This window comes from Bidens hawaiensis, unplaced genomic scaffold, assembly GCF_021521415.1.
Source record: "Bidens hawaiensis isolate Kalapana, Puna unplaced genomic scaffold, B.hawaiensis_p1.1 tig00003372_1, whole genome shotgun sequence".
In the NCBI taxonomy this organism is placed as follows: domain Eukaryota; kingdom Viridiplantae; phylum Streptophyta; class Magnoliopsida; order Asterales; family Asteraceae; genus Bidens; species Bidens hawaiensis.
The window spans coordinates 148,799-173,653 of NW_027491187.1; the positions used below are offsets into that span (position 1 = coordinate 148,799).

Genomic DNA, 24,855 nt, shown 5'->3' on the forward strand with positions numbered 1-24,855 from the left:
ATAATGATGCTTGATAGCCACTCTAACACATCCAAATCCTCTCTTGATTTATAGTTCACTGGCAAAGTTGAGGGGTAACCCGTGCTACCCACCTAAATCCGCCCCTGGTTGGTTCTGTATACATCTATGGGAAATAAACTTGTGCAGCCCCACATTTATGGTGAATATAAACTTCCCGTAGGACTTCACCTGTTTTGATCAAATCCTAAACTTCTCACTTTGTATAAGTGTATACCGGCAAACTTAAACGTCGCCATGATAATTGCAAAGAACGAAGGTCTACAGAGGTGCATGTTTTGTTAACTATGTTAAAAGAATTTGTCTTTAAAATGTTTTCTTTCAAACAACATCACTAGCATCATAATATAAACCAAAATAGAAAGATAAAACAACGAAAATATACTGGTTTTCCTAAATCAGGTTAAACGATGGATGATGACTGATGGCCCAATTGGGTAAATGTAGTGAAACATTAGTTGTATCATATAAAATTGGAGAGAAGAATATCACAAGCCTCATTTGTATCATTACCAAAATTTACGTGAAATTATATTAGAATGATATCTTTGGGTCTAACTTTAGAAAGTTGTTGAGTTATATGATTTTAAAACTAAATTTGTAAGCTTTTATAATATTAATAATTAAAAATGTATTAATTTCTTATTTTAAGTTTTAAAATCTACAATTTACACAATATTTGATAACTTTTAAATTATAGTGTTTAATTTTTATATTTTCTTTCCAAACGGCTACAATTACAAATTTCATCAGTTATATAAATTTTAACTATTATTAAATTAAATATTAAATTACTTAGTTTTATAAGTTCAATACATTTAATTTAAATAAATAAAATGTGTTAATGATATCACAATGTTCACAAGTATTGAGTTTCGTCCTTAAGTTTGTTTACATTTTTACAACAAAACATTTAAGCTTTTACTTTTGACAATAAAACTTTTAGAAAATCTATGATAGAAATTATTGTCACAAAAAAAGGCTTTTAACTTTGGTTAAAAAACTTTTAGAAACTTTAACAATTTCTACTACCGTCACAAAACTTTTACCATAACAAACCAAACAAAAACCTAAAAAGTTACGTCGCGTCCCCACCACAACGCACAAGTAGAAATACTTGTTAATTACAACACAATATAAATATTTACAATATAATATCGTTTGATATGATATGACATGATATAACATGAAAAATAAAATATGTATATAACATTATTTTAAAATTTTAATTTTTAATACAACATGATATGATTAGATATGAATATAAATATGAATACGAGATAATATAATAAATATAATAATATATAACACGATACGATATATGTAATATTACATGACACAATACAATATAACAGATGTAATAAAATGTAATATGATATAATATAACATGAAAAATAAGATATGATATAATTTAATATAATATTTTATTAAATTTAATTTTTGAGTTTTAAGTATATCAAGGACATAATAATATCTACGTTACAACACCATTTAAATATTCAATACCATAGCTGAATGTTCTTTTTGCACATATCTGGTTTAAATAAAAAGACAAAAATACCACTGATAAGGACACCTGGAACAACAAGACGTCACAGTTAGTGGCAGGGGTAAGACTGTAATTGTGATAAACTTGCCACATAATAACATAAAACATCATAAAAGTAAAACACCGTCTTCTCCCACAGTCTCACACCCGTTTCCGTGTCTCTCTCATTCTCTTCTTCAATCCATAATAATATTAATAATAATAACAATAATAATCTTACAGTCCTCACAACAAAATTACTCACCAAAAACCCTAACAATCTCATCATTTTCAATCCAATTATTATCCTAACCGTTTTCTGCTGCTGCTATACAAAATTCAATCGGTAATGACGTCAGGTTCGGACCGATTCGCCGTTACTGGTGAACGAGTCGGTTATGATATGGATTTGAATCCACGTGGCAATCACGTGTCACGGCAAGTTCAGTTACGTGAAGAATATAATCAGCATCAGCAGCAACGGATGGCGGTGGTGACGGAGAATGAAACGGAATCCGGTGAGGCTGATGCTGCATTGTTGATACCTCCGTTACTGACGTCAGCTTCCGTTTCGAGGCCGTTGAGTAAGGTGACTAACTTGGAGAGCTTTTTGGACTCCGTCACCCCAATCGTTACCGCTCAGAAGGTATATATTATTATATTATGTATCTATGTTATGTATATATAGGTTTTGTAGTTTTGAATTGAATTGGTTATAGTTATAATTTGAATTGTGTTATTTAATTATTTGTATATGTAGTATATGAATTATTTCTGCTAGCTTAGGGAATTTAGTTGTAACCTAAATAATTAGCCTAATTTGGATTATTTATGTGCTAACTTACTCTATTTTGCTAAGTAAACTCATTAGAATGAAGTAGGGGTGCAAACGAGGCTAGTCGAAGCCGAGCCCGAGCTCGGGTCGTTTAACTTATACAAAGCTCGGGCTCGGATCGTTTACGGTTTACCAATAATTATTTTTATATGTTTTTTCTATTATAATATTTTATGTATAAAATAACATATATTATTTAGTTATTTTTATTTATTTTTTCATAACATTATATATATTAATTAATAATTCTTAAATATATATTTAAAAATTATATAAATGGCAGGCTCGTTTAGGCTTGTGAGCCGGCTCGAGCTCGATAAGTGAAGCTCGGGCTCGTGCTCGTTTATTAAACAAGCTTACTTTTAGGCTCGAGCTTTTTAACGAGCCGATCTTGAGTAGCCTGCTAGCAGCTCAGCTCGTTTGCACCCCTAGAATGAAGAAATTGGACTAGCTTTCTTGCATAGATACACACAACAAATACAAATCTAGTCAAATAAGCATATAGCAGTACATATGTGGGTCAAAACTGGTCAAATGTAGGGGTATGGATGGTTATGTAAAATGACCAAAAACGGTGAAGAGGTTATGAATGGTTTACGTGAATAAAACACTAATATGTAAACGAAACGAGAGAGATGCGGCTTTTGGTTATGCATAGAGCAATGACGCGCATATGTGTAGCATTCGGTTTAAAAAATCGATGACCATTGTGATGTTTCGTTTGTTAAATTATATTATTATACTATCTAAAATCTATTATGGCTGCACATATAGGTGAATTCAAAGGATCAGGAAAGTAGGGAAGCTGAAACTCACCCATATTATTGCATTGGGGATTTGTGGGAAACTTTTCAAGAATGGAGTGCATATGGTGTTGGAGTGCCATTCTTGTTACATGGTATACACCCGACCACACAGTACTATGTACCCTATTTATCGGGTATGCAGCTCTACGTTGACCCTAAAAAAGCCAGGTGAGTATTTCTATTTATGTTTTGTTTGCTCTTGTTGTTTAATTGTTACAGATTAATTGTTGCGATGCAACATTTTAATTGTTTGTACACAAGTGTTATACCATACAAGAATGCTATATATTCATTCGTATGTTATCAGTTGCTTGAATTCATTTCCTTATTAGTTAACTGGTTCCTTTATGGAAAAAGAAGCATATGCGAAACAATATTGAGAACTATGAATGAATCTAGTACCTAATGATTTCTGAATCAGAAATTAATAAATTTTGCATTCATGATAACTATTTTGTTTCTCTGAACAATACTTATTACCCAAATTCCATCAGGTGCCCAGCTAAAGAAAATGATGTTGCCTCTCATGAACCAAACCATGGGACCAGTTCTGGTTTGGCTCGATCATTTGATGCACTGAATTTGAACCACCAAAAGCTGAAACCGGTCTTGTCAAGGGACAGTAAATCTGAAGCTCATGGCTCACGTGGGACGCTTGCCTTTGAGTTTATGGAACAAGAGCAGCCACATACTCGGAAGTCTTTAGTTGACAAGGTTATTTATTGATTTACTGTTTGGTTGATAATTTGGTTTTTGTTTATCAATGCACTGCTGACTTTTTAATGCTGAAACTTATGCTTACTTTCTTTAAAATAGGTTTCGGTTCTTGCATCCCAATTTCCTGAGCTGAACAAGTACAGGAGCTGTGATCTTTCTCCTTCAAGCTGGATATGTGTTGCTTGGTATGGTTCTTACTTTGAGGTGGCAAATGGGTCAAACGGGCTGGGTTGTCAAGAAGCACTTTCGGTCCATAATTTTTAATATTTCTATAAACATTTAATTTATTTCAGTAATAAAACAAATTTTTGAATAAATATATTTAAGAGGTTTTTTTCTACACAAAAATATACTTTGGGTGATTTTCAAACCGTTGAAACCTTTTAGAGATACAAACACAGCCTGAATCATCTTAGTATTAGTCTAGAAGCTAAATTTTTCTACAAATAACTAGTGTGTTAAATATGATTACAAAAGTTATATTACGCAGCAATAATCTAATATTTGGTAATAAAAAAAGCCCGGAAAACATCCCTGGAGTTAGCTGCACGGTCTTAGGTGCAATTAAGACCAATATTTTTTTTAAAATCACATTTCACTTCACTAATATTTTGAAATTTACACAATTATTTATCTGTTCACTTCACTAGTTTTTTGAAATTTACACAATATTTTATCTGTTTTGCCTTTGTTTCTAATAAGATCCGTGCGGTTAACTGCCTGGTCAGTTTCTTTAAAAACAAAACATTGAGGAGGTTTTAAGATTAAATATACACCTTGGTGACTATCTCGTCTACCAAGTGAGCTGTTAACTCATTTGACCAATTTACTTTTAGGCTATTTTCTTTTCGTTTCAATATATTTATCTAGTTAAACAATTAGAGATAAAGCATGATCCAAACTGTAAGTAAACGGGTCGAAATTGATGTCTATGCTCTTACTGTTTCAAGGTTATTTGTGGATCTTGATATCATATTCAACTGACTTGATTGCAGGTATCCAATCTATAGAATACCTGTGGGCCCAACACTAAAAGATCTGGAAGCTTCTTTTTTGACCTTACATTCCTTGTCAACTCAGCCTGGTGCCTCTCTCTCTCTCTCTCTCAAACACACACACACTCGCTCCCGCACATAAGCAGATGGTTGTTATTTTTTCATGAGCCATAATTTTATGTAAATGATGCTCATACAGGCTATAGTGAGTCAGGGTTTCGAAGCGGGAAGGCTCATGGAGTTAATAATACACTTGATCTTTCTTCAAAGATTCGTTTACCAGTAATTGGACTGGCTTCCTACAAGCTAAAAGGTTCAATAATATCTCCTTGTGATCCCAAAGAGCGCGAACAAGAAAATGCTCTTTTTGAAGCAGCTAACAACTGGCTCAAACGTTTGAAGGTTCCTCTCCCAGATTATCAGTTCTTTCTTAAGCGTTATTAACCATAGAGAAAAATACATCAATCTGACTTCAAATCTCTTCCTAATTCCTAATAAGTAATAAACTTGTAACATAATATGGTTCAAGTTTATGCACCGAAACCATAAGGCTTAGTAGATTCTTGTGACTTTGAAAGGGCTGAGCCAATTTAGATGGCAATAGCAGTAACGCGAATTTTGGACAATCCATGCCCGGAGAATCAATACATAGCATTTACATAAACTTAAAAGTTGATGTTATACCTTTTTTTGGCAGTCTTCGTGGTTTTGTTTGAAACGGTATAATTTATGTGGTATTAGAATCATTAAATACTGGAATACACAGGTTCCGATCAATAGACAACTAATCTACCAAAATATTATGACCTAATGGTTACATTATGTGAGATAACAACATGAACTAGCCACACTGCCTACATGTTTTGATTGCTTTGTTACAAATCATCAGTGAAAATGGTGGATAATAATATCGTCTGCACGAAGTCTGATTTCTGAGCTTTTTCTTCATGGTCTTTGCTTGTAAAGAAACCAGCTGGGATGTCACCGTCATTGTTGCTGCCAGCCAAAAAACAGTAAACATTAGATACACATGAAAACAATATGTTTAGGATGGATAGAGTCTAAATTCTAAATCAATTATTCTAATACAAATCAAAATAGTGCGGGTTAGGTTGGGTTGACAAACAAACATATAGTGGTCTATATTTTAGATTTACCTTTAACAAATTACAGACAAAAAACATTCGACAATCATGTTTAGGATGTTATATGCATAGCTGGTATTGTGCGACTTTTAACTCATTTGACTCGTTACCTTTGACCTACTTTAGACTCATCAGAAGCAACAAAAGCGACTTAAAGTGAAGACATTTATTAGAGAAGAGTGATAGAAGTTTGTACCTTAGTGGTGTTTCATTCTTAGGAAGGATCTTTGATAAACTTGGTTCAGCAAAAGAATCAGCTTGGGGTTCATGACTTCGAGTTGAATTATTGACAAATGAGAACAGCAACGGATCAGTTTCAGAATTGGTTAAAGATGTTACAGAAGCCGATTCCCTTTGAAAAGTGCGTGAATGCTCTTGCAGTTTCTTCCTTAATAGTGATACTATAGAGAAAGGTTCATCATCATGAAGCTTCCTCTTGCAAAGACCTTGATCTTTAGTCAAAGAATTCAAGATTCACCCAATAGTCCATATAAATAACCCCAAAAGGTTCAATTTTTAAGTAAAAGATAGTCTAAAACCAAACAGAAACCAAGAAACTGTAAAATTAAACCAAAAATAGACAGGGTTGTTTAGTAGCCTCTTAATGATTCTGCTAAAAGACTACCTTTGAATCGGTCAGTGGCAGAGTGTGGTTCACTTAAAAGACACCTTTTAATGGTTCATGGAGCCTCTTCATAGGTAAGTTTTAGATACATGCTAACCGATTCAGGCTAGCCAGACAAAAACTTAAGACTAGTGATTTAAACATAAATTCTCAGTTTTGCACTCTTACTGTCATGAAGAAATTAAACTAATAGTACAATTAGCTAATTCATGTATGAAACATTAATAACAGAAAATTATAAAATGCAAATACGCCTGTTTTATATAATCAGAGCTATTGGAACTATTGACAATAGGATTGTTGAATTTATGCTGTTAACAATGTGAAAAATTTGAGCATTCACCGACTCACCTTTTATCATGCTTTCTATCGTAAACAACACAAAGTGTGATATTTCTTTGTCTATAAGTTATCATAGAATAAAAATTCATTATCTAGATATATGATTTTTGATTATGAAGGATTCTACAGACCGGCCAAATACGGTAGTGTTCTAATAAGCCAAAATACTGTACTTGCCACCCTTAACTAAATGCATTTAGTGACCACTATGGCGAGTTATTAGCTAAAGAAAATAGACACATAAGCCCAATTATCATAGTTAACACATATAAGTATCAGACAAGTACACTGTACACGCATCGGCATCACTAAACAGATTAACATAGTAAGATATAATATAACCATCATTAGCTGAACCAACTAGTTAAATAAAAAGGATATTTTTAGAGCACTTTCATGTTGAATAATTAAGTGTGATATCATATTCTTCCCCAAATTAGTAGCACAAAGAGGACATACCTGCAAGATAAAAACCTCTATCACAAACAAATAACACCCCAAAAAAAATATAACAAAAACCTAATAATCTTGTATATATTTTTTATTTATATGTATAAAAATATACTATTTGTCAAAGTTTCTAAAATTTAAAGTTCAATTTTAAACCATAGCCACTCGTTTTATTTATGTTTTCTTGATTAACTTTGAGTTTTAGACATTTTAGAGTTGGAAGTTTAGACAATTTAGAGTTAAAAGTAGGGCTGTCATTTTTATTCGTAACCCGAAACCCAACCCAAATAACTATTAACCCGAACTCGAAAGTGACTCATGAAACCTGAACCCGAATAACTCGGGGGAGATTAGGGTCGGGTACGAGTACTCAAAATAAATTTCTCAAACCCGAAGAACCTGACCCGAGAAACCCGAAACTCGAAAGCATAACCCGAATAACACCCCTAGTTTAAAGTCTTAAATTAATGATATTTTGGAGTTTTAGAAATTAAAATTGAAAACTTTGTACGAAATCAAGCAAAACCAAGCCGCTCGGTTTCAAAGCAAACCAAATTCAAACATAAATATATCGCTCGTTTCTTTAAATTAAATCCGCTCGCTTTCAAACCAAACCAAGTATGAGCAAGGCTGCTTTCTGTTCGTAAACAGCCCTAAATTAGGAATAATGAAACTAATAATAATATTACCCCCAACTTAATTTCAAGTGGATGTTGATCCTCAAGATGAACACATAACCCTAAGGCATCAAACCCATCTGAACAATACGGACACACCATCTCCATATTCGACTCGTCTTCATTCTCTTCGTCTTCTTCACTATCCTCTAGATCAATATAACTATCTACTAAACAATAATAATATTATTATTATTATTATCATTCACGTTAGACGAATAACATGTTGTTAGCAATAATAAGACAATAATAATTAACAGGAACAGAGAGTGACCTGGAAGATGGTTCAAAACACGACAGTGGAACGAATCATCGTCGTTGATTGAATTCCGCATGGTGTGTGTTTCGATTAATTGACAGTAGATGGATTAGGGTTTGATGATGAATTATATTAAATAAATTTGAGAGATAAATAAATATATAAAAGGGGAATAATAATATTATTATTAATATGGAAGGGGCTCCCGCGTAATTTCTATATTGTTTCTTAACGACCACAAGGAATCTTCCTACTTACGAATTGGTCTTTGCCTATTTCACCGACCCATAAGTACCAGGGGCGGATCTATAGTGATATCGGGTGGTTCCTCGAGTTTTGAAATAATAGTGTAATTATATATAGAAAATAATAAAGAAACCACCCTATAAATTAGAAAGGAACCACCATATAACCATTTGAAGTGTTTGTCTGTCTGGTAACACGTCGGTTTTGTAACCCGGAGGTCGCGGGATCAAATCTTGTTTTTTTAATTTTTTTTCTCTTTTTTACTAACTTACCTAACATCAGTTAGGGTTTTAAACAAACACAAACACAAACACATAACCAGCACAAACAACACAACGCCTCTCCACCCCTTACCTGATTTCAGCCTCTGACTCGGTCACTCCCGCACTCCGGCAGCCTCACTCAGTCACTCCCGCACTCCGGCACCGTCACTCCGACCATCGCCGTCGGCCATCCCCGTCCTCTGTCAGCCGTCTCCTTACAGTCCTTACTCGAATCCTCTTAATCTCCCACTTCGAAGGTAATTTTACATTTATAATTCATTGTTAAATGTTAATTGTTCTTGACTTCTTGTTAAATGTTAATTGTTCTTAATTGTTAAGTGTTAACTACTTAATTGTTTAAGTTATTTGTTAAATTTAGTTTTAGTTTGTTAGATTATTGGTTTTAATTTGTTACTTTCTTAGTTTTAGATTTGTTAGTTTGTAATTGTTGATTTGTAGGTATGTTGAATGTGAAGATATATTATCAAAGTGAACCATCGAACCTTGGATCATAAGTATTTTATTTTTATTCGTAAAGACTACTGTATAGATATTATGTGTTTTTTAATTTCTAATTACGGTGTCTCTTTTATTAATTTATCGTATATTTATTATGTAATGAACTTTTCCCGAACCATCGAACCGACCGAAACCTCAAACTGACCCGGAATTTTTTATACCCGACACGGTGAAATTGAAACATCTAAAAGTAGTGCACCACCCGAAAAAAATTTATGGATCCACCACTGCCCATAACTAAATTAACCGATGAAACCGAAAGAAAACGAAACCGAACTTTATAAAAAAAAACTGTGAGATGCTTTAATGATTTTCATAAAACTGGCGATAGAGGGTCGGGTATGGTTAATAAGATTTCCATACCCACTAAAACTGAACCGAATCAAATACAAGGCCGACTCGTGGGCCAACAAAACCAAGGAAGGGCTTTAGACCCACACTTGTCAAACGGATATCTTTTCTTTTTTTCTTTTCTTTTCTAATTTACAATTGTATGGTCACCTATAATAAGCGTTTTTTTTTTTAATTATTGTCATGAAATGGGAGCACAAAATCTTATTTCGATTTATGCCTCCAAAATTGTTAAGCCGGCCTTGACCAAATATATGTATTTTTTTTTAATTCTATGCAAACGTATAACACACTATTTTGTGGTAAAGAAACTTCAAGTCCAAACTTTCAAGTTACCAGACCCATAACTGACCTGCTATAACCTTAAAAATGATTAACCGAAACCGCCATAACTGACCACTTGTGATTATGATTATTCATTAACCGACATCTCAGTTACGGTTATTGTTTTGGGCCAAAATCACCCAAACTAACCTATACACACCCCTAATATCACTTATGGTTATTTGATGAACCATTCCATCATATGAGACAATCATCCTACAAGACAATGCATGTGGCAAAACCCTCCTCATTGCTATGGTAAATACATGAGTAGATGGCTACTACTAAAAAAATTGTCTAATTTCTGTAAATCCAAATCTAATGACCCTTAGTCGAAATGATGAACTTTGCTACAAAACATAAACATAAAGGATATTTCTTGTTATTTCTTTAGTATAAGAACAGAAAGTGAAATTATATCTAACTATTTATATAACTGTCTACCATAAAATCCTAGGTGTCACTCTCAGGTTGTTCCCCCCATTCTCTAGAGCCACCAGATTGTTTAGTTTATAAATAGAGGATTCTCATGCATTTGACCCGAATTCGCGGGTATGTGTCTCACCAAACCCGGATAGTCTTTAAATGGGTTATAACATCTCATTTATTTGTAAAACTATTTCATAATCAAACAATAATTTTCACGGGTCATTGGTCTCACCAAACCCGGATAAACCTTAAACGGGTTATAACTTATAACATCTCATTTATTTGTAAAATAGCCCCTTAATCATCAAAGAATAATTTTCACGGGTTACGAGTCTTACGAAACTCTAAAAGCTCTAAAATGGGTTACAAGATCTCACTTATTGATAAACACTTTCATCATCAAACCCTAACTTAATTTATCTTCTTTACATGTTCTTCGTTGATGGTCTATCATCTCCATCGTCAGTTAACTTTCGATACTGATTAAAAACAAAACTTTAAATAAACTCCCGTAACACGAGAGGATCAAACTAGTATATATATATAGAACGAAAAATGCAATTTACTTTATTTTATTTATTAGATTAATTAAGATATATAAATCGAGATTTTATAAAAGTTTGATGTATATTATATTAACATAAGGTATATATATCAGATATATAAATCATACATAAGAGTGATCAAACTTTTTTTGTTCTTTCAATTTGTAAATATGATCGATCAATATTTTTAAAGGTTATTTTATTATCATCTTTTTAACTTTTTAAAATAAGTTTGATCTGAACTCTGAAGACTGGACTATTTCTTGTTGGGCAGTATCGAGTTAGTCCATTCAACTTGGTTATTGATGATGGGCTGCTGGGCTTTTCGTGTTACACTTCAACTTAGGTGTGATTTTACGTTCTCAAAACTCTAAAGGCTGTTTTAAAATTAGATACAGGTGTATAAAAATAATGTTTTATTTCATACTAAAACAAAAACCTACTAAAATTCGATACGGGGTCGTCATCATACTCTGCGAGATCATTTTCCTTACCAAAACATCAACTCTCATGATCATTAACCTTTTGATTGTTCGCAGCCATGCTTTGTTGTTTTCTATACTCTCACCAAATTAGTTCGGGTTTCTTGCTTCTTACAGTTTCTTATTTTGTTACGTGCTATCTAAGACTACAACATGCTTTTCGCTCTTGTGTTGATATTGCTTTTTTATGATATGTATATGGTGCATAAACTTACTCTAACTTAATAATGGGTTTGACCCCCCTTAATGTGAATTATAAATGGTGTTTCGTTATCTAGTTAGTCAAATACGCTTCCACTAACCTTTTAAAAATGAAAAAGAAAATTGGGACTGTCTTTTTGTGGACTTCATATAATGAAATATAATAAGATGAATCAAATTAAGAATGTTACATCTTTATTTTGATCTTGTGTTTCTCGTTTGAATAGTGATACGTTAGCCTCTATGCTCCAATGCAATGTACAATAGTACTGTGTTAGGCTCCATTACACGGTGCATCAAGATCAATAAAATGTTGTCAAGATTTATAGGTGTTCGTCGGACAAATTTACCATTCACCCTTGGGGACGCATGACGTCCTGTTGCTTCTTATGTTTTTTTTTACGATTTGAGTATTTGTTGAATAAATGGCCCTATGTATGTTGTTAGTGTGTTTCCTTCATTGTAATTATAATAAGCGGTTATGACATAATGGAACCCGCGTTCTATGCGTCATGTGTCATATCTTATTTTAACATCCCTTAAAGTTTATGAATGTCACATGGCATCCACGGTCATCAATCGTCCATTTCCACCAATAAAAGTTAAGAACTATTCATCAAAGTTTCTGATTATGTTGTGTATAATTAGGCTTTATATATCTTATAAATTTTATATATCTTATACTAGTATAATAAAAAATGTGTGTGGGATTAGGTAAACCTTTGAACATGGTGTGTTTGATTTCCCTTGTATGTGTATTTTCGATATTTTTTTAAGTAATCAAAAGGCGTGCAATAGGTAAAACGAATATTTTAAACTTTACGTCCATAAATTGTTTAATTTACCACTAATCACCACGATTATCTCTTAAACTTTTTCTGGTCAATGGAGACAAGCACGTACGGTTTAAGCGCCAGATATTTGGTGATGTTTTTATTGGACCATGAGGAAATGTGAACCGGTATATGATTTTATCTATGACTTTAATAATAGTCTTTTATTTACTCACGTACATATAAACTTAAAACAGCTTCTTCTTTAGTACTTAATTATTAGAAACCAAAACTTGGACTAAAGTAATCCTACTTTTTGTTCAAAACAAAAGTGTGGTGGTTGATTAGAGTGGTTATCCTTAATTATATCAGTGTTGTAAAAATAGAGAGTAGACGATTAATCATAGACTGGTGATCAATTAATTTTTAGGTAGTTGATCAGAAATAGATAGTCGGACCTTAACTCCGGCCTTAATTCTGGCAGATTTTGGGCAATTTCTAACAGTTTCCGCCCTGATTCTGACTACTCTACCAGTTTTCAACTAGTCCATATATATATACATAATAATCATAATAATGCATGTGTATATAAATTACTTATAAAAATGTATGGTTTATATTAAAATTACTTGTGCATATATATAAATTCAATCCGATTAATCGTTAGTATCCACTCCACCACCGACTAGTAAGCTATAAGCCTATAACAAAATCAACTTTTACTTTTAATAAATCCAACTTTAATAAAGTATAACAATTCAATAATTTATTTTAAGTAGTCTTTATACTTTTGTTTAAAACTTTATTTTTGGATTATAATTCAATACTCAGTTTTCATATAGTATATCAAAAGTTAGTAATCATTACATAAATTATATTTCTAATATTAAAAAAATAATTTTTTTAACATAAAAGCATTTATTACATTTATTTTTGTACCATATTATTTTATGTAAACATTTATGATTTTAACATAATTAGCCTTTTCCGATGACCCAATATCCTGAGGGTCAAACATAAGATCCATCCAACGGTCAGGATAATCTGAAAACCCACAGAAATTATTACTTACAAAATCCACATGTTCCTATCCAAAAACCATGTCCTAACTCCTAAGCCTATTTATATCACTACATTTTCACCATTCCACTCACAGTAAAAAAAATGGAACGTATCGGTATCACAACTCAAGTGTATCAACGAGTTAAACGTTACTGGCAACCACGTCGTTGCGTGCGCCTAGGCGGCAACAACAAAGCTGGACTAAACCGGCCTAGGCGGATCCGAATAAAACTGAAGAAGAAGTTGAAGCTGAGATATTACTCTCCGAAGAGTTTATTAACCAGACTTCGTGACGCCTATGTGAACATAATGATGCGAATGGCTAACTCGCCAATGCTGGCTGGAACTGGTGGTTATGGTGAAGAGGTGGATGAGTTCGGGATGAGACTGGTGAAGGAATACCATGATGAGAGGTTGATGGTCCAGATGTACAAAATGCCTATATTTTAAGGAAGATATTATTGTTAAGTTATATGGTGTTAAATGTTAATCAACCAGTGGTATTGATATTAACTTAATATGATTATATTTCCTTAAATTTTGTGAAGAGTTTAGATTATATAAATTTGATCTTCGTTACAAATGCACATGGAAACCGACCTAAAGACACTCTTGATGCATGGCTTATTTTAGAACACAAACCGAAGATTGTGCATATCTTTTTTTCAAACTGTAAAAATGTTTTTCCTTAAATAAATTAAATACATTTTTTAATAATATTTTTTCTCAAAAAATAAAAAAATAATTATAATAGCATTACTCTAACTAGTATTTTCATTTTACATACAGAATACGTAGGCAGTTCTTTGTCCGTTCAAAAAAGTATTTTCATTTTTCGTAAAATGTTTTTAAAAAACAATCATACTATGTTTTTATAAAAACAACAAAAAAAAAGTTTTATATATATATATATATATATATATATATATATATATATTTGTTAAATAAATATAAGTTTCTTTTGTTTGGTTCAGGGTGTATACTTGAGCAATGAACCAAATTTGTTGATCATCAAGCCATATGCATTTAATCATTTTATATTTATAACATCTAATAAGATTTTTTTAAGCATCTCTAAATAATATTTAAAAAAAGACACTCTTTAAAAGGTTTTAAAACAATTATATAGATATATCTATCTATTCTTTCTAAAGCAAGAAATAAAAAAAAGTAGAATTCTTCTCGGTTCTGGTGTACATAGGTATAGATTTGGGATGCACCTAAGATCCCTCGTAGGTGTTGGCCTTGGGAGAGAAACGAGTGTTTAGCATGGTCGGGCCACTCGGGCTGATAACGAGGTTGAAATATATTTTAGCCCTCGAAGAAAGAGAAAATAGTGTTTAGGAGGGTCTGACTAGGGGATAAAAAGGTTTGTGAAAATTGTGATGGTGGGGGGGGGGGTGTCTGAAATCGGTAGTGTCTCTCGGTCGGGGATGGGTCGAATGGATAATGGAGGTGCGATTGGTGGGATGAATTGGGTTTGTGTGCTAACATCAAAGGAAAGTCGGAGTTGGAACACCATTAAAGTGTTCTTCTTTAATGTGGTTGAGTATTCTTTTTTATCTAGATGAAGTTGGATCTTACCCATTTGGGTGAGAGTTTTATTCCTTAGGACAAGGCACTTGGATCAGGCCGGGGTGCTGATTGTGATGGGCTGAGTAAGTAATGTGATTTGTGATGAAGCTACCCAAAGTGGAAGAAAGGCTAACCATGTGTAAAGTGCAAGTCTGTAAGGAAGATCCTGGCTTTCCATAGTGATAAGAGAGAAAAGTCAAAAGACTGGACGTGTCCCACGGATGATGCCATTATTAAAACCGGTAAGTCCGAGTCAACGTGATATACCCATGTAAGAAAACTAGGTAACATACCGAGATCGGATAATTAGTGTGTTGAGAGAAAGTTATGAGTGAGCTGAATGTCTGCTTCTGGTTGTTGAGGTTGTATTTATAATGTTTAAAATGTTATTCATCACATTTAATTTGATCCCTGATCATGATCTATTTCGATGTAAGGCTCATTTCCATTTATTGAACACTACTCCTTTCTTAGGGTCTCTTTTAACGATTATGCGAAAAGCTAGGTTTGTGTCTGACTCCTTAGGACTTAGCGTGGTACAACAGTTATGTTGTTGAAAATCCGTGTGTTTGGATCGGTTGATGATGAGTATGGAATCCGGAGTTGTAATAGATAGACTCTGGACCCCTAATTAATCATGTTTGTCGACTCGTATGTTCATTTGTCCAGTGTTTTATAGTTAGTCCAATCAGTCCATTCACGGATCCATTCCGTCTGATCGTGATGTTCACCCTTGATCCATTGAGTCCGAACCCGACATCCATCATTGGTATTTGTTCCTTTCAAATAAATATGCATATGATTCAAACTCTTTATTTAATCGTACGCAACATATGTTTTCCTTGAAACAAATAAATGTTAATATTAATATGAATCTTATGTAAACGGTTACCACTTTTATTTTTCTTTACTTAAAAGAGAAAAAAATTTTATTATTGCTGTTAATTTTTTTTATGAATTCTCTATTCTAGCATTTCACAATAGAGGTAGGCAAAAGAACTGGTTAACCAAACTGACCCGAAATCGAACCGAAACCGAACCAGTTTGAAACCTATTATGTAGAAACCGGTTTGAAACCGATTAAAACTGTAGCTTTGGAACCGGATTGTAATTAACTATCTCCACCAAAACCGGTTAACCGAATCAAAACCTGCTAAAATCGGCCAAAAACCAGTCAAAACCCGAACCGAAACTGATTGTAACCTGGTCAAAAACCGGTTTCAACCCGAACTGAAACCTATCATAAAATATTAAAACGGTTTTGACTTTTGTTGACAAAATCAAACCGGTTTCAACTCAAAACCGTTTTTTTTTTTATTTTAAACCGATTTGTGCATCTCTATTTCACAAGATTCATCCAACGGCGATCAGGAAAATCAGAAAATCCACAGAAAACTATTACTTACAAAATTAATAATCCACCCATCCCCATGTTCCCATACACACACTCTTTCCTAACCCTATTTAGTATTTATATCCTCACCATCACCCACCTATTAATTCTCCTCCCTATCCACATTTTAACCACCCTCCAATCACATCCATATAACCCTCCAAAATGGACGGTATCACAACTCGTGTGTACCGAGGAGTAAAAGGCTACTGGCGCCGAAGACGTTACAAGCGTCTCGGCGCCAACGGTTCTGGACTGAACCGGCAAAGACGGTTCTGGAGGATCCGAATTACATCGAAGCTGAAACTTAAGGTGAAGAGGAAGTTGAAGCTTAGATATTGCTCTCCGAAGAAGCTGTTAATTAGTCTTCGTGATGGTTATGTGAGCATGATGATGCGAATGGCTAACTCGCCTGTGGTGGCTGTAACCGGTGGTTATGGAGACGGGTTCGCGAAGTTTGGGATGAGACCGGTGAAGGAATATGATGAGAAGTTGATAATTGAGATTTACAAAACTTTGGCCAAGAGACAAGCAGCAGCAGCAACAACAGCTCAGTTGACTCCGGTATATCAACCGGAAACCTGATTTTGTTTTTTAAAACTACGTCTTTCTTGTGTGTTATGTCACCACACTTCTTAAGTTTGGAGCGCTCAGTTATCCCACTCTAACAAGATTATATTGTTTTAACCCAAAATATGCTGACTTCAGAGTTTGACTTGGGTGTTTTCCTAAAAACAGATGAACTTTTGGTGTATAACGTTAGTTTAAGAAATATTATTAATATGATTATTATTATTATTATTGTTAATTAAGTAATAAGTGTTATGAAAGGAGCAGTATTATTATATTTCTTTAAATTTTGTGAAGATTTTGAAGATTATAGATCGTCACAAACGCACATGGAAGCCGACCTCAAGCCACCTTTCATGGCTTATTTTAGAAGGCAACAAAAGATTTGATTTTGCATATCTTTTTTTTTCTCTTGTTAAATATGAGAGCCGTCAGAAAAAAATGTACTAAGATCAAGTAAATGACATTTAAAAGATTATGGTCAAAACTAAGACAAATCATGTGCTTACCACTCTTGTTAAGATTTAAGATTTTAAGGTTTGAGTTTTGCGGAAAAAAAACTCAAAATATTACAATAAAGTGACAGGTTATAAACAGGTAAAAAGTTACGTCACAACCATTTTTTTCTAGTGAGATCATCATTTCTACTAATCAAACAATTACGTATATAAAAAGATTAACTATATAATCTCTCTAATGTTATAAATAATAAAAAAATGTACTAAGATCAAGTAAATGACATTTAAAAGATTATGGTCAAAACTAAGACAAATCATGTGCTTACCACTCTTGTTAAGATTTAAGATTTTAAGGTTTGAGTTTTGCGGAAAAAAAACTCAAAATATTACAATAAAGTGACAGGTTATAAACAGGTAAAAAGTTACGTCACAACCATTTTTTTCTAGTGAGATCATCATTTCTACTAATCAAACAATTACGTATATTTATCGATCACTGTTTACAAAAGATTAACTATATAATCTCTCTAATGTTATAAATAATAATTTATCGGTAAAACTAACATGTCATGACACCTCAAGTTTCAATCACTCGAACTTTGTGTTGTTCGATCCGACGCTTTCACAAGCATCGCTCCGGTTAATTTGATTTTGACCTGAATTTGTTGCACTGTGTTGATTCTACAACAATTTCTACTTACTTGCAGTTATTTAGGTTTACGTTTTTTAATTCGATCCGGCAATTATGTTTTCAATCTGAAATGTGAATTTATTTATGTGTAACCGTGTTCTTGTTTCCTTTTGTTTCCACCTCAACCGCCTGTAGGTTTTCCTGTAAGAAGATACGAATTTGTGAATGCAGATGTCACCTCAACTTAACAAATTCCAAACCTTAAACTTACTAACCGAAACGGACTCTGTTTGCTGGATTCAGTAAAAACAAGCTCTACAAAAAGTTCACGCCATTCAAATTTTGATTTGTGTGAAGAATCACTTTAAAATGGAACTAATTATATTTAACAGAACAAAAGAGTTATCCTTTTGGTCTATGCTTCTAACTTTTTTTTATAAATACCTCTTCAAGTTTTGATGGTAGATTGATAGCAGATCACATGATGTATGACCTCACGTCATTTCTACTTTACCAGTAAAATACAGTGTGCTGGGTAAAGAGTTTAAATGGGTTAGGATTAAGATGTGTAGTAATAGTTGCAGCTTAGTCGGGTTGGGTAAAGAGTACAAAAGGGTTCGGGCCAAATTAATTTACGTAAAAATGGGTAGTTTTAGTTGTAGATCACGGGTTGGGTTAACCAGGACACGTTATTTAGTTGCAGATTGGACCAGTGTGGCCTATGATGCTTACTTTTCGAATAGTTTACAAAATCCGGATCATTACAATAACATTCTAATTTGTTTTCGTTTAAATAAAGTGCCTTTATATGCGTAACACTTACACATCAGGAATTCGACCCATTTAACTGATTCTATCCATTTGACCTGTTACGGATTAAACGATTAGCGATCGCTTTTACCAAAACATAAGCATACATGACATTCAAAATTGTACATACATCAACGACATCATCAATATTTATAGGATTGGCCCAGTGGAGCGTTCATTGTGTTGTCATTAGAGGAAATGAACATTTGACCATTCTTAGCCACCTGCTATTGCTACTACATTTTTGGGCTGTCAGGTTAGAGCTTTAGAACTAAAAACATGTAAGTTTGGTATGATATCTAGGCAGTATATAATGTTGAAAAAAGATTAGGATATTTATAAGTAGTTCCATCTTATTCGAATCAATATATAATTTGTTTTTCTTTAAAAATTGTTGCCTCTTATTTCAATCAATATAAAATTGTTTTCTTGGGCAGTTTCTATACCTAAATCTTTATATATTTAATGCTTTTGTATTACAATGTGTGTTTTCCTAATTGGATTTCTTAGTTTAAGTTAAATGTTTGCCAACTTATTGTTGCTTTTGGTTCAAGTTGCAGGCCTTTTTATCCAAAAAGGATTGGACTGCATCACTGCATTTGTCTTTCTACTTTTGTTGTTTTAGTGCTTATGTTATGTTTAGCTAAAAGATTCAGTTTAGATTAAAACCTGTATACAAATTTTGTAAAAACAAGCGATGCTCGCCACGAAGCGCGGGGAGTATTTCCCGGTTATTTCGTAAACGATGGATGTACTAGACCTCCTAACTAAATAAACTTCTGTTTAGCCAAACGCAACCGCTTATACCTTGAGATACCAACCATGTAAACACGCAAAGCAATATGCCTAACATCATATTTACCTAACGCCTAGATCAAGAAAGAAACCAAACGGTGTAGCATCAACGGCGCAACGCGCCGTGAAAACATCTAGTTTTATTAATGCTAAGAACAAAATAATTATACAACTTAAATTATGCATAAACAAAGTAATTCACAAAATTGTTGTGAGATCTGATTCATGAATTTATTGTCACACGTTGTAGTGTTACACATTCATTCAGCAAGTTGCACATTAAAATCCTTGGTACTATAAATTATGTACGAACAAATATATTATATATAATAAAGATTTTTTATGTTTGTTAATAGTAGAATAGAAAGTTGGATGCTATGTGTCTTTTTTAATGTTGATATTAAAGTTTAGGGGAAAAAGCTTTTATAAGATTAAAATATGTTTTTTTTTAAATTTTTTCAGAACCGACAAATTTTATTAAAACAAATAACCTACCAACCCGCTAACAAGCTAGCAGCTAGCGAGCGAGACAAAACACCACACGAAAAACTATTACAAATCAAATCTCCTCCATTTATTCAAGTCTAGAAGCATACTATTCAACCTATATTTAATTCATATGAATGACAAAAACTTGATTTCGCCAATTACGTTTCATGCACTTATAGGGACATCCGAGAAAACGAACATGTTACGGGCTCGCCATAAGCTTCAGCAGCCAACCAAAAATATCGAATGCACTATTTTTTTTATTGAAGTGGCCTAAGATGTGTTTATGGGCATTAAACAAAATATGTTTTTAATGTATAATCTATATTTAGCAAATAGTAGTTTCAATTTTTACATGAAGTAGAAAATGTAGCTCTAGCTTTAAGGGAACTAATATTCTATATTTAGTAATAGCAGTTATATTAATTTCTTACAATTAGACATGGAAAAGCACATTTTTTATAATTTAAGGTAATTGATATGCTATATTTAGTAAATAAACAGTTTAATTTAATACGCAAGGTTTTCTACGTTTCTTTGTATAGCATGTTAATTAATTACTCAAATGATAACAACGAAACAATTTTAAAAAATTTCCTAACAATGGAACAACTAAAAAATATTTACATCCTTACCAGGTAAAGATTATATTTTTATTAGTTGTCCCGGGAATTAACCATGCAAAATTCAATTGAAATACAGTTATATCCTCTCGTAATATCATGAATTAACCAATAATTATTGGTAAATCGGTCCTGAAAATGAGTTGGGTTATGTTAGGTGGTGCGTATATCATGAATGTAAAACCAGCAATTACATGTGAAATATTTTTATAGACAAGCATGAAAATTGCTAGGAAGTTGGCATGCAAAAAATATTATAATAAATGTACGTAGTATCAATATTATTTTATGGTGGTGATAATGATGTGAAGGGTTTATGATGATGATAACATTAGTTTTTTTTATAAGGGAATCTATTTTCACTTTCTAACGAACTTTTGGGTGTTAAAAGAGGCCGGCTTTGTATCTGGTTCACCGATCTCCAACCATTACCTTATATGGAAAATGTTAACGTATAATTGAAATTAATGTGGTAAACGTGAAAATCAAGTAGAGTAATTATATATACAAGTAGGGTAATTATGTAATTACATCATAGATCTATGATATAATTACATAATTACCCTACTTGTATATATAATTACTCTACTTGATTCTCACATTTAACACGTTAATTTCATTTGTATTTGATCAAAACCCTACCTTATATATGGCATAGATGTACAAAGCCGTTTACTTTATTTCCGATCCGAACCGGTTTGGTCAACCATGGTCCAAACCAGTCTGACTCGAACCTGTTCGGTTTAGAAACCGGTTTAAAAGCAAGAAAAGTCGAACTGGTCCAACTCGATTCGGTTCAGTTTAGAACCGGTTTAAGTTGGTTATTCCTCAAACCAGCTTGGTAGTTCAGAAGGGGAACCGGTCCCAAAACTGGTGGGCTGGGTCGGTTTTGGGACCCGATCTGGGTCAAACTGGTTTGGGTTCGTTTTGCAGTGAACCGGTCCAAAACCAGTATTTTTTTACACCTCTAATATATGGCATACCAACTCACGAGTCACGATTATGTATTAGGATTTTATCAATTGAGGCTCATATTAAATTTATCAATTGAGGCTCATATTAAATATTTATTATATTATACGATAGTTCACATATTTAAAGTAGGGAAAAAGAGTGACAAACATAATTTAAGACCAATCTTGAATTGGTCTCCTCTAAATACCAACACCATGTGGATATTAACATTTTATTATAACTTTGAAAAGAAAATGACAAATCAAATTGCTTGAACTGACGGGACCATCGCAGGAGAGATTATTCGGTTTAACGTTGCACAGCTTTTCCCTCTAAAATAATTAGTTATATTAAATAAATTTTAAAACTGGAAGAGTATTGTATTTGTAATGGATCATTTCTACAATAAATTGTGGACCGTGTAGTATTTATCTTGTCAACATATGAACTTTTATAATTTTTCTTATAAATTTCACTCTATTTTACGGGTTAAAACTTCCTCCAACTCCTTCTTCAAAATTCTAATGATAATTTCTATACAAACCAATATAAATACAACCATTCTCTTTCGGTTTTTATTCACACATTCGACTATTCCCAAATCCCATTATTCATTGTTCAATTCTTCTTTCCTTTCCTTAAGTCCACACACGATCATAAGCTCATTGACTTCAATCTCGATATTAATATTGAAAGTTTGTATCATATGCCTACTCTGGAAACCATTTGATGACATATTGATGAAACATATTTTAAAAATTGTGTGTAACTCAATTATAACAACACTAATCCGGGAGATGGGCGTACAAGAAGTAAAGACAAATATATATACATGGGTCGTGATTCGTGAAGATGGAGACATAAGTCTTTAGGGTTACTCTTTTTGTCCATAATTGGTTCCGTTGATCCTTTGTTAAGACGATAGTTAAAAATGAACATATCATTGTTCAATCGAATTGTTTGAGGTATCTCTAACGACTCTCTAATCTCTATACATCACAAAAATAAATGATGGAGCCGGATAAAAGGGTCTTTCCCTCTCAAAATGCAATTGTTTTAGAAGACATACATATGAACTGGTGAAAGAACTGCAAACGTGTTCGTCTATAAAAGTTTTAGTAGTTACTGTTAAGACATTCATCCAAACACAAGTTTTAATAGTTATGCTAACAATAAGGCTAAGGGTAATGGGGCTTGGTTGAGCCCCAAGTAATCCAAGCAAAATCTGACACGTAGGCGTTGATGTGGCACAGAATCAAGTCTCTCAACCAAGCCCCAGAGGGTGTAGTGGTCCAGGTGATCAGGGGCTTGATTGATTTTTTTTATTTATTATTAATTTTTTTTTTGTTATATACACAAATATAAATTAAAATACTTCATTAAAACATAAATAAAAAATGAAAATAAAAAGGAAAATAAAAAAATACATATAAATAGCGCTTTTATTTTTGTGTTGCCAATTCCTTCCGAATACGTTCTTTTTCTTCCTCCATTAGCGCTTGGTCGTATGACAGTAGGTGGCTAAAGTCTTTGGCTAGAAAAGTCAAACTCTTGAAACGGTTTCTTTTGTGTCGAGCTTCACCAATCGAGTGGAGGCCACTTGACAATTCCTTAATTTCTTTTTTATAGTCGCCATAAACAACCTTTTTTTCCCACGATCCATACCCCGGAGGGCGGCTACAACCTTGGTCTTTCAAATGACCTTCGGACAAGTTTAGGTCGAAGTCAATTTGATTCTCCGACCCGCTCGAAGAGACGTATGTGCCGGACGCACTAGTTTTTGTACGTTTTGCCCCATCGCCCATGTCCTCCGCACATAGTTCAATCCATTTCGAGCACTTTCTTAACACCTCCCACAAGTAGCCATCGTCAAACGTCTTCACCACCCCATACCTCCTCAACACCTCTTGTTTCCATTCATCGCAAGTGAATCGGTAAACCGCGAGATCATCGGACCCACTCGGCCGCATTCGGTTAGCATTGCGGTTATGTATGTTGGTAAACAATCCTACATATTTACGAGTATCGGTCCACCGACCTGATATCATATTATCGGTACGAGCCCTACTCCCCACTTGTTCATAAAAACAATCCCGAACCTTGGCCCAAAAAACTCGAGCTTTTTGAAAGTCGGCTACAAAATAAATAACCAAAAATGTAATAAGTACACATAAAACTTAAAAGATATATTAAACAATAAAATTCACGAAATAATTTACCCACGTTCCGATCTTGGGATATTTCAATCCAAGCTTTCGCCAACGCAAACTTCTCTTCTTTAGACCACGGAGTAGACTTCCGCTTCTCCGGTGCCGAAGGACCATCCGCTTCGCCGGTCTTCTTCCCCTTCTTTTTCTAGGATCGTTTTGCCGGCTCCGGTTGTGTTTCCGGGACCGAAAAATCAGGTTGTGACATCCCAATGAACTCTTGAAACGAATCGTCGTCCATGTAGTTACATTCCTCGGGAAATTGAGTGTCGTTGATGTTGCCCCAACCCGACATGGTTTGTAACTTGATAGATTCTTAAATTATTAGAGAGAAATGTAGTAAGAATGGTGTGTTATTGTTATAAAATGGGGTAGTTACTTATAATGTGTTATTTATTAAATAAAAGTAATTAAACTAGCCAACGGCTAGTTTTTTAAACACCAACAGCCCAACGGCTAGATTTTGTCCCGCGGTCACAGCCACGCCGGCCGGCCGCGCCCACCATCACCTGAGGGGTGTAGCGGTGTTCGCGAGCCACGTAGACGGCCGCACCCACCGCTCACCCCCACTACCCTCAGTCTAATAGTATTGTTATTTACTAGCATGATGTGAAGGGTGCAGAACGTAGACATAGTTAATGAAAAAGGATAACATTAATACTGATTTTTACATTTATTGTTGCCTACAGGTACATAGTGACAACTCACAAACACCACTCACGAGTCATGATCCACAACACACGTTGACTTAAATACCA

General features: G+C 33.6%; 5 protein-coding genes across 6 annotated transcripts; 4 read left to right on the forward strand and 1 right to left on the reverse strand.

The window, feature by feature from the left end:
* Positions 1–1,734: 1,734 nt before the first annotated feature.
* LOC143623304 (uncharacterized) lies at positions 1,735–3,593 on the forward strand. Its single transcript, XM_077094239.1, has 3 exons — positions 1,735–2,192; positions 3,156–3,355; positions 3,407–3,593. The coding sequence occupies exons 1-3, from the start codon at positions 1,896–1,898 to the stop codon at positions 3,591–3,593; spliced, it is 684 nt and encodes a 227-aa protein (XP_076950354.1). The 5' UTR covers positions 1,735–1,895.
* On the forward strand, positions 3,593–5,546 carry LOC143623305 (uncharacterized). Its single transcript, XM_077094240.1, has 4 exons — positions 3,593–3,901; positions 4,004–4,089; positions 4,900–4,988; positions 5,099–5,546. Exons 1-4 carry the CDS (start codon positions 3,593–3,595, stop codon positions 5,341–5,343), a joined length of 729 nt encoding a protein of 242 aa, XP_076950355.1. The 3' UTR covers positions 5,344–5,546.
* LOC143623315 (protein DEHYDRATION-INDUCED 19 homolog 4-like) lies at positions 5,523–8,577 on the reverse strand. Of its 2 annotated transcripts, none has more exons than XM_077094249.1 (5): positions 8,413–8,577; positions 8,151–8,308; positions 7,393–7,470; positions 6,241–6,491; positions 5,523–5,895 (listed from the first exon to the last, which is right to left on the reverse strand). In XM_077094249.1, the coding sequence occupies exons 1-5, from the start codon at positions 8,471–8,473 to the stop codon at positions 5,775–5,777; spliced, it is 669 nt and encodes a 222-aa protein (XP_076950364.1). In that variant the 5' UTR covers positions 8,474–8,577; the 3' UTR covers positions 5,523–5,774. The 2 variants fall into 2 exon arrangements, with proteins under 2 accessions (XP_076950364.1, XP_076950365.1); XM_077094250.1 differs by having other exon boundaries at positions 8,151–8,305; positions 8,413–8,576.
* A 5,117-nt stretch (positions 8,578–13,694) lies between these two features.
* LOC143623306 (uncharacterized) lies at positions 13,695–14,042 on the forward strand. The gene has a single exon (XM_077094241.1). It carries the CDS (start codon positions 13,695–13,697, stop codon positions 14,040–14,042), a length of 348 nt encoding a protein of 115 aa, XP_076950356.1.
* A 2,683-nt stretch (positions 14,043–16,725) lies between these two features.
* LOC143623307 (uncharacterized) lies at positions 16,726–17,145 on the forward strand. Its single transcript, XM_077094242.1, has one exon. It carries the CDS (start codon positions 16,726–16,728, stop codon positions 17,143–17,145), a length of 420 nt encoding a protein of 139 aa, XP_076950357.1.
* Positions 17,146–24,855: the final 7,710 nt, after the last annotated feature.

What these genes read in the sequence shown, in the direction of transcription:
- LOC143623307 (XM_077094242.1), top strand. Translation starts at nt 16,726, where the DNA reads ATGGACGGTATCACAACTCGTGTGTACCGAGGAGTAAAAGGCTACTGG.
- LOC143623304 (XM_077094239.1), top strand. Translation starts at nt 1,896, where the DNA reads ATGACGTCAGGTTCGGACCGATTCGCCGTTACTGGTGAACGAGTCGGT. An exon ending in CAATCGTTACCGCTCAGAAG is followed by an intron (nt 2,193 to 3,155) that starts GTATATATTATT and finishes CTGCACATATAG; the next exon opens with GTGAATTCAAAGGATCAGGA. An exon ending in GTTGACCCTAAAAAAGCCAG is followed by an intron (nt 3,356 to 3,406) that starts GTGAGTATTTCT and finishes TAATTGTTACAG; the next exon opens with ATTAATTGTTGCGATGCAAC.
- LOC143623315 (XM_077094249.1), bottom strand. Translation starts at nt 8,473, where the DNA reads ATGCGGAATTCAATCAACGACGATGATTCGTTCCACTGTCGTGTTTTG. An exon ending in CACTTGAAATTAAGTTGGGG is followed by an intron (nt 7,471 to 8,150) that starts GTAATATTATTA and finishes TTTATCTTGCAG; the next exon opens with GTATGTCCTCTTTGTGCTAC. An exon ending in AACATGAAAGTGCTCTAAAA is followed by an intron (nt 6,492 to 7,392) that starts ATATCCTTTTTA and finishes ACTAAAGATCAA; the next exon opens with GGTCTTTGCAAGAGGAAGCT.
- LOC143623306 (XM_077094241.1), top strand. Translation starts at nt 13,695, where the DNA reads ATGGAACGTATCGGTATCACAACTCAAGTGTATCAACGAGTTAAACGT.
- LOC143623305 (XM_077094240.1), top strand. Translation starts at nt 3,593, where the DNA reads ATGATTTCTGAATCAGAAATTAATAAATTTTGCATTCATGATAACTAT. An exon ending in GGAAGTCTTTAGTTGACAAG is followed by an intron (nt 3,902 to 4,003) that starts GTTATTTATTGA and finishes TCTTTAAAATAG; the next exon opens with GTTTCGGTTCTTGCATCCCA. An exon ending in TTCCTTGTCAACTCAGCCTG is followed by an intron (nt 4,989 to 5,098) that starts GTGCCTCTCTCT and finishes ATGCTCATACAG; the next exon opens with GCTATAGTGAGTCAGGGTTT.